The sequence below is a fragment of the Mytilus galloprovincialis genome, chromosome 3 (assembly GCF_965363235.1).
Source record: "Mytilus galloprovincialis chromosome 3, xbMytGall1.hap1.1, whole genome shotgun sequence".
Classification (NCBI taxonomy): Eukaryota; Metazoa; Mollusca; class Bivalvia; order Mytilida; family Mytilidae; genus Mytilus; species Mytilus galloprovincialis.
In genome coordinates, this window is record NC_134840.1 from 23036275 (window position 1) to 23045423 (window position 9149).

Sequence of the window (9149 nt, forward strand, 5' to 3'; positions counted from 1 at the left end):
ATTAATTCAATTGTTCAATACATGTTAGTCGTGATGGAAATCACTCTGACCATGACAAGTTATAATCCGTTGGACACTAATCCTTTTCTATAGTAACTGTTTTTTATATATGCTTTTGTATGGGGTTTGCCACATCTCTAGAGTAGCAACTCTCAAATACTTTTTTCTTTAACAAATAATACCTGTATGACTATTTCAATAGTTTATTTTACAATGTTATGTAAAATACTGTATGTTGTATCAATTATATATGTTATGTGTATATGCCCCCCTGGGGACCTAATTTGGAAAATAAAATTTATCTTATCTTATCTTATCTTATCTTGTTATGTTATTTTGTAGTCAGTTTAGGTCTTAGGTCTGGTATAAATTTAAAGTATTTGCATCACTATAACACGGAAAACGCCCGATTATATATATTTTGTTTTCTTAACTTTTCTATATTTGTAGGTTATGGCTGAACAATTGTATTTATATGGAAATGACAATGCAATATTTCTTATTGTACTAAAAAAATGAACTTACAAAAAAGAATAGATAGTGAGTATTATTCTGTACTATTATTAGATGTAGGAAGATGTGGTGTGAGTGCTAATGAGACAACTCTCCATCCAACATTAACATGTTCTCTCTAAAAGCACTTAAATGTATACATGTATTTAAATCAAAAGATTAAATTGATTCCTTCAGACACCTATGTAAACGGGTAAATGTATTTACATGTATAGTGTGTACAATTTTACCATGTGCATTTGTAAAATGATAAATTGTAAACTTTTGACATTAGATATGATTAAATCACATGGATAGCTCATGATAACCTGGATTTTAGGTGGACAAGGTAAGCCCAAGTATAAGATTATTATTATTTTTCTAAACGTACTTTTTTGTTTATTTCAAACGTACTTTTGCATTGTATCAAATCAGATCTTGGTTCATGTATTAATAACATAATAATGTGTAAAGTACATTTTAAAATAAAAAGTATCTAAGACCAACATAGAGGGTGTGAAGAGTATATGCAAATATTATCCCACCGAGTAATCATATAAGAATTACAAGGACGTAAGATATATATAGATTAGTATAACGTCGGGGTTTATTATAGCTGACTTTACTGTACAGACGTGTTTATCTCATTATTGAAGGACATGTGGCATTTATTATATTAACATTACTTCATTTCAACTCCGATGGATAGTTGTTAAATTGGCATTCATACAACATATCATCATTTGAATTTAATATATATATATATATATATATACAAATGATGCTTACGGGCATGCTAAAACATGTATCTAGGCACTTAAAATGGAAAACACCAATGAAATCAAGAGTCAATAGCAGCCTATCAGATAAAACGTATTAACACATACTTCAATCCTCGACACAATTTACTAAAAAGAAAGCACCAAGAAAAAGTTTCACAACAGTTATTAACATGTTCGAATGAAAACTCATGCTAATTTTACAAAACCGAATACAGGAACAACATGTTAGTTCTTAAACAACTAACATATTTCTTTGTATGATTTTTTAAAAGAATTTGAGTTGACATTTTGACTATACAAATAGAGTTTATCAATAACACGTTACTAAAGTATTTTATATTTTCTTCAGACAATTCTATCCTTCCATTCATCGACCATTGATTTACAATGAAGCGATGGGTAATTGCACCCATCATACTATTTTCCGTGGCGTATTACGCTTACATTCCACTCCCGGAAGATGCCATTGAACCATATAAACAACACATTCCTGCATTAACGCTTAAAATTGTCGACGATGTTGTAAGTATAATATATTTCCTTTTCTACTTTAACTTCTGAATTCACTGAACTTTACAACTGTTTTTTTTTAGTATAAGATGTATATATATATCAAAACCAAACAAAGAAAAAATCGAGTCATATTTGAAGACAATGCTATCGTTTTAATTAAAATTAAAATAATACTTTATGAATGTCATGCGTCTTATGTAACCGCGTTCTTTTTAAAAGCGCTAGCGTCTTTTTTGCTTCTTTTTGAAAAACAGTAAAATCACAAAAATACAGAGGAAAATTTAAAAAAATTAATCCCTTAAGCTAATCAAATGGCAAAATCAGAAAAAACACATCAAACGAATGGTTTACAACTGTCATATTCATGGTTTGTTAAAAAAAACCTTTCTGGAGTACTTGTCAATAAGACAGCAATCTAACAACACGAAAACAAACAATAAAGAAATGTGTGATCTTTAGCAACAGACAATTTGCTAAACCATAGATATGCCAAGTTCTAAATCGCCACGAGTGTTCACAAGCTATCAACAAAATAAATTATCGAAAACAATCGCAAGATTTTCCCAAGTACAGAAAACCCTGACAAGGTTTGACGAGTATAAATTGAAACATTCTTTCTTCTTCAAACATTGATATCACTGCTACATGTATACCTGTGACTGAAAGTGATAATTATGAGCCGTGGTTTTAAGTCATATTACTAAGATTTGAAACGAGTGTTTCTTTTGCCTTCAGGTATGTTTGCGATAAATCAGATATATTCTACATTGGCATATACATGTAATTATGAAAAAATATATACAAGTACATATCTTTTCTTTTTCATATAGGGACGTCTTGCTGAATTGCTTGGATTTTCACGCTTAAATGCAACTCGTGCAGTAACGGATATGTCTCTGATGGCTGGAAAATATCTACATCCTAAAATAGAAGGCATTCAGGTATAAAACAATAATCAATTTTGTGTCCTTGTTAAATTGTTAAGCCCATGTATGATATGAACATGAGATAGAGGTATTGAATTCTGCCAAAAAAAAAAAACACAAAAAAAAAACGCTACATAATAACTATCTGTAAATGATAATAGGAAGGGACTTAACTTAACAGATCTGCACGAAACACACTGTACAAATTGAAACAAAACTCACAAAGTACCGATTTAAGAGTGCGCGTACAAATATTTCGTTTATCAGTCACATACGATCGTATCATTCCAATAGATGATATTGTTGGTTTCAACTGCGTCGCCAAAGCGAAGTCAAGTCTATTAACTAATCGACCCCGTCTGTGAGAAATAGCATGAGTATATAACTTTCGTCAAACTTTTCTAGCATTTTACAAGACTCTTTACACTTGGAAAACTTTCGACAAACATCTATGAAAAGGACTGATTTAATATTTGGTCTGCAGCTTCAAAATGTTAAGTTGTTGCGGATAAGCAAGGTTAAAGGGGCACTAGCTACGAGATAAGTAAACAATCTATAGTATGATTTTTTTTTGTTCAATCATTAATAAAAGTGAAAAAGTAAAATAATGGTTTACTTTTAGTAGCCAGTATGGTCCATTTTGTCAAAACAAGCTAAGTAAAATTGATAATGAATTATTCACTTGCAAATATTTTTTGAGTCAAATTGTTTAATATGAATATGACAGCTAGTGCGCCTTTAACATCTGCCTTTCAGCCACTTCCATTTCGCCGATAGTTTGGACGTTTACAACATTGATAAGAAAAAGTTTCGTCTATGTTTCTTGGCTAAAATAAAAGGAATGATAAGTAATTGAATGCTTCGGTATACATGTGATAAAAATCCTGAATTGAGTTTAATGATATAACTTAAAGGTTTTTTTTTTTAAATATTTGGTTTATCATATATTATAGGCAGAAGAAGGTACATTTGATGGCATTGGCGTTAGAATATTCAAACCAACAACACCGTCAAAAGAATTACGACCCGGTGTTGTGTACATACATGGAGGTGGCTGGACATTGTTAAGCGTCGGTAAGAATTATACACGTATAATAAAACGGAAAGACGAATCCGGAGCATGTGGACATTTCTTAACAAAAATATAAATGATAATACTGCATTGAACTTCCATCGAGCGATATAAACACAATAAAAAGAATTTTACTTACACAAATGATACTATAGTTTTTCTTTTACTAGAAAAGGCATATGTCGTTCTACCGTACAATAACTATAAAACGAAACAGGGAACGAATGATAAACTCCGAAGTCACACATTTGTATGGCCACTGAGATGCAAGTCCGGTGTTGTATTTATGCGATAGAATTCAGTTCGTTAAAATAAAGTGTAAATTTATTTAAAAAAAAAAAGGAGAAAGGCGTTTTTGAAAGGCTGTAATTTCTGATTTTTTCTGATCTTGTCAAATGATGAATTGTTTTGAAAATAATAACAATTAAATTTAAAAAAATGTGATAGTCGATTTTGTTAACTTTTTGGTGTTTTTTTTTAAAGACGGATACGATAGATTTACCAGAGCTCTTGCTAAAAAGACCCAAGCTATAGTTATTTCAGTAGAGTAAGTATTTACACAGATGAATAAAAAACTCAAATGCACTATACAAAATGGTTGTTTTACTGCCGGGTCTATCTTATATTCACAGCGATTATTAGATTAGTGTATGACGACGATCTGCTAACTTTATCGTATGAAAATACCTTATTCTCACGTTTATTATAAAACTGTGAACTAAGTCAAAATCAATAAATGGGATATGTCATTTTACACAATTTTGACTTGGTGAATTTTAACTAGGAATCGTGAAAAACATGAAGCATTCATCTTTATTTTTTCTGAAATATTGGTGAATTGTAAAACTAAGTAGATGTGGTTTGTGTATGATTGCCAATGAGACACCTATCCAACAAAATACAGTTATGTAATATAAAGTGGATGTAAGCAATTATGGGCAACCATACGGCCTTCAACAATAAGAAACCAAATACTTTATAGTCGGCAATATGAAAAATATGAAACAATTCAATTGACTAAACTAACGGCCTAATTTATATCATATCATAAGAAAACAAAAAAAACAGACATAAAAGACATGAATCAACGGTTACCACTGAACTACAGGCTCCTGGCTTGGATCAGACTCAAAACATTTAGAGGGGTTTTCCATGTTTGTGAGCGCTCAACCCTCCGCTAACATGAGAGAGTGGTGTAACAGCACATTAAACAATCAGTTGAAAAGGGCTTCACTCGTCAAATCGATACAAAGCAGAATTACATTCAAGATTCAAGATTCAAAGTTTTATTTAGAGTCGATATTCAATAAACTACATAATGCAAGCTCTAGTGAGCTTTTCAAATCGACTTAATAACAAAATACAATACACACACGTAATACAATACACACATACAAAAGTCATGAAAACAACACAATTTTAAACATATAATGCATAGTAAGATACCATAAATGACATATATAAGTTAAAAGCATATAGTACACTTAAAACATAGCACAAGTTAATAATAAGATTGCACAAATCATATAATCACACAAAAAATAAAAGTAAAAATAAAACAGGCATAAACACTATATGCATGCACTGCACTGGCATGAGCTGTTACTTGGATCCCATGTTTGTACCAATTTTTTGAATTGGTCAAAAGATGTTTCCATTCGACAATGGTTCGGTAGCTCATTCCAGATTTGTGCAGCATTATAGCGAAACGATCTTAAGCCATACTTAGTACATTGTAGTTCGAACTCTTGGGAGTACTGCTGTTTCCTGTGATCTTAAATCATACTTGTTAATTTTTATATCAATCAAATCATGAAGGTAGCTCGGACTTTTTTTGTGAATTATTTTAAATGTTTCTATTGCAATTTTTTTTATTCTTCTTATTTTTAAAGATGGTAATTTAGATTTTTCCAGCAGTTTTTCGTAAGGAATATCATAATCTCCATAAATGAATCTTAGAGCTCTTTCTTGAATTTTTCCATTTTAAAAGAATTTTTTTCACTACAGTAGTGCCAAATTACTGGACAATTATAGTTAAATGAATGAGTAGTATGCTGTTAACCTACCTAGCCTGTTTAAATATTTACCCATACGTTTTAGAATATTTAATTGTCTTGATGCCTTTTTACATATTTCCGATATATGATTGTTAAAATTTAAGTCCGAATCTATAGTTATTCCAAGAAGTTTAACATTTTCTTCACAAGAAATTTTGTTTCCATTTAAACTAAATATCAAATTATGTTTATTTGGTTTTTTTTCCAATGGCTATAGCCTGGAATTTGTCAGGATTAGCCTTCATTAAATTTACAGAAAACCAGTTTATTAGATTTAAACTATCAGTTTCTAAACTTTCAACAACTTTATCTAAATTATGATCACTGTATGATACAGTGTTGTCATCAGCATAATTATAAATGGTGCTTTTTTGTACAAAATGAAATATGTCATTTATGAAGACATTGAAAAGAACTGGACCAAGCATTGACCCTTGTGGTACGCCTTTAAACATACGATCCCATTCACTGTATGAACTTACAATTTTACGTTGTTTGCGGTTTTCTAAATAACTTTTTAATAATTTTAGAGAATTTTTAGACAGACCGTATGATTCCAATTTAAGTAAAAGTAAATCGTGCTGTAAACAATCAAATGCTTTAGATAGATCCATCAAAATTGCAGCAATAAATTTGTTCTCTTCCAGAGCTTTTTTCCAGTCTTCGTTTATTTTAATAAGTGCAGTTTGGCAACCAAAACCTGACCTAAATGCCGAAAGAAGACGATGAAAATGTTTATTTAAGAATTCCATTAGTTGGTCATGTATAGCTCTTTCATAAATTTTAGAAATACATTGTAACACACTTACAGGTCTATAGTTTTCTTTATCAAGAGAGTTATTCTTTTTAAAAAGTGGGGAAACCTGGGCAGCTTTAAGATTATCAGGAAAAATTGAGCTTTCAATTGATTTATTTACTAAGATTTTAATAGGATTTGATATTACTGGCTGTGCCAATTTCATAATTTTTGGTGATATATTGTCATATCCAGTGGCTTTTCTTATATTTAACCTATCTATTTGTTTACTCACAAACTCTTCTGTTACAGGTTTAGAAATTTGTTTACTCACAAACTCTTCTGTTACAGGTTTAGAATTCAACTCATTATAATCGTTTTTATTTTCTTCAATTTTTATTATACTTTGATGATTTCTGTCTATTTTAATGTTTTAATCTCCTATATCTTTAGCCACATTTATGAAAAATGTATTGAAAAATTTCTGATACCTCTTTAGGATCACTGAGAATTTTATCATTTTCATATAAAATTATGTTATTGTTTGATTTAATATTTTTATTTGATAAAAATGGTTTAATAGTGGAATAAAATGTTGTTGATTTTGGACCTCCAGCAGTTCTTTCATAAAAATATGTTTTAATTGCACTACACACTAAAACACAGACCAGACGTGGGAGGTTTAAAAAGTCATAAAAACACAATATATAATATAACTTGTCACCATCAAGGAATAATAAATTGACAGTTAAGGGTTGTAACATGTTATTATTTTTATACCAATCAAACTACAGTGACTACTTTTTAATTTGTTATTTAAATAATTGTACTGAATAATGTCTCATTTATTTTATACACCATAGCTACAGGCTTGCACCAGAACATATATTCCCAGCAGCGTTTGATGATTGTGTGAAAGCAACCAAATATTTTATGAAAAATGCAGCTGCATTTGGTGTTGATTCCTCAAAAATTGGCATTGCAGGTAATAATGAATATATTGGCTACATTACGAATATTATGTGCTAGAAATGCTTTGAAGTGACAATTGTTTTCATTGATTAATGAGTTAAAGATTTCCAATCATTTAATAGATATTAAAAAAATAAACGACTGAATATGAACACTAAGCTATATCTTACCCAAAGATTGATGTATGCACGCATGTCAGAACCTGAACGTACATTGCCATTATTATGTGTAGTCTCCGTAATGAATATAACTCAAATGCTACCCATGGAATAAAATTCATGAGAGAAAACAAAACCAAAAACACGACATTTTCCCTTTGTCCTAAAATAAAGTGCAACATACACTGTTCTTGCATTAAACAAATGCAGTATTTATTAAGACACTTGTCATTAAGCATTTGATATTACCTTAATCTTGTTTTTTTCACAGGCGATAGTGCTGGTGGAAATTTGGCAATGGCAGTTTCCCTTTATTTTGGGAAAGAAAACATTACACCGAAGTTAAATTTCCAAGGTCTCATTTACCCTATATTACAAGCTATGGATTACAACTTATCGTCGTACAGGGAGTTTGATTTGTCTATGAGAAATACCTATACACCTGTTACTAAGACTACAATGATACATTACTATAATCTGTATGGTTTTGGCGGGGATCAGTACGTGGAATACTTTAAAGAAAACACTCATACAACACGTGAAACGAAGAAGAAATACCGAAAATTGGTCGATCCAAGCCACCTAACGTGGAAGTACCAAATGATACCAGACGATGATAGCTCAAAGGAAAATATAGAAATTGCAAACAAAGTTGCCAATGTTATACTTAATCCTTATTTCGCACCTTTAATGGCAACAGACGAAGAGCTAAAGCTTCTTCCCAAAACTTACCTTATAACAGCAGAATATGACGGTTTACGGGACGAAGGAATGATTTTGGGACATCGCCTACGACGAATAAATCATCCTTTAAACTATAAACATTGGGATGGAGTAGAACATGGATTTATGATTTATTCATTTTATGATTCATACAAAGCTGGATTAGAACATTTATCTTCATACATTAAAGAAGTTAGTGTATAATTCAGTCAATATGTAATTATGGCAATTGGAAGGATATGCCATATCCTACTAGTAAAATTGTCAATAGGTGTAATGATCGTGTAATAGAGTGAAAACTTATTATATTATTTTGATGCTAATTTAAAATGCATGTTACAAGTACGAGTAAAAGATTATAATGATAAACGTCAATGAGTCAGCAAGCCAACAGAACGACACAAAAAAAAAAACAAAAAAAACACAAGGACATTGTCTAAAGAAGACCGTATTGGCATCGAATGTTACATACGTCGGTTGCCTCTATACAAGTGGACATTTTAAAAAAGGATAGCGTCTGAAAACATTTGAATAAAAATAACAGCGATTGTTCAAGATATGACATCAACATTTGATCATCAACGACAACATACATGTGTGGCATTTTTTTTATATATAGATTTCATCCTATCATTTATTTTAAACTACCTTCGAAATTAAAAAAAAAATACAGTTACAAATACACAAACAAACCAACAGTAAATTAAAATTATTTGTT

General features: G+C 30.6%; 1 protein-coding gene across 2 annotated transcripts; it reads left to right on the forward strand.

Moving 5' to 3' along the window:
- The first annotated feature begins 517 nt into the window (after positions 1 to 517).
- Positions 518 to 8737, forward strand: LOC143067447 (neutral cholesterol ester hydrolase 1-like). 2 transcript variants are annotated; one of them, XM_076240725.1, is made up of 7 exons: positions 518 to 540; positions 1624 to 1796; positions 2618 to 2728; positions 3667 to 3787; positions 4269 to 4332; positions 7442 to 7563; positions 7980 to 8737. In XM_076240725.1, the coding sequence occupies exons 2-7, from the start codon at positions 1662 to 1664 to the stop codon at positions 8633 to 8635; spliced, it is 1209 nt and encodes a 402-aa protein (XP_076096840.1). In that variant the 5' UTR covers positions 518 to 540; positions 1624 to 1661; the 3' UTR covers positions 8636 to 8737. The 2 variants fall into 2 exon arrangements, with proteins under 2 accessions (XP_076096840.1, XP_076096839.1); XM_076240724.1 differs by lacking the exon at positions 518 to 540 and adding an exon at positions 690 to 841.
- The last annotated feature ends 412 nt before the right edge of the window (positions 8738 to 9149 follow it).

Bases quoted from the DNA above. Each gene is read 5' to 3' on its own strand.
- LOC143067447 (XM_076240725.1), top strand. From the start codon at position 1,662: ATGAAGCGATGGGTAATTGCACCCATCATACTATTTTCCGTGGCGTAT. The intron at 3,788-4,268 runs GTAAGAATTATA...TTTTTTTTAAAG, and splicing joins CTGGACATTGTTAAGCGTCG to ACGGATACGATAGATTTACC. The intron at 4,333-7,441 runs GTAAGTATTTAC...TATACACCATAG, and splicing joins GCTATAGTTATTTCAGTAGA to CTACAGGCTTGCACCAGAAC.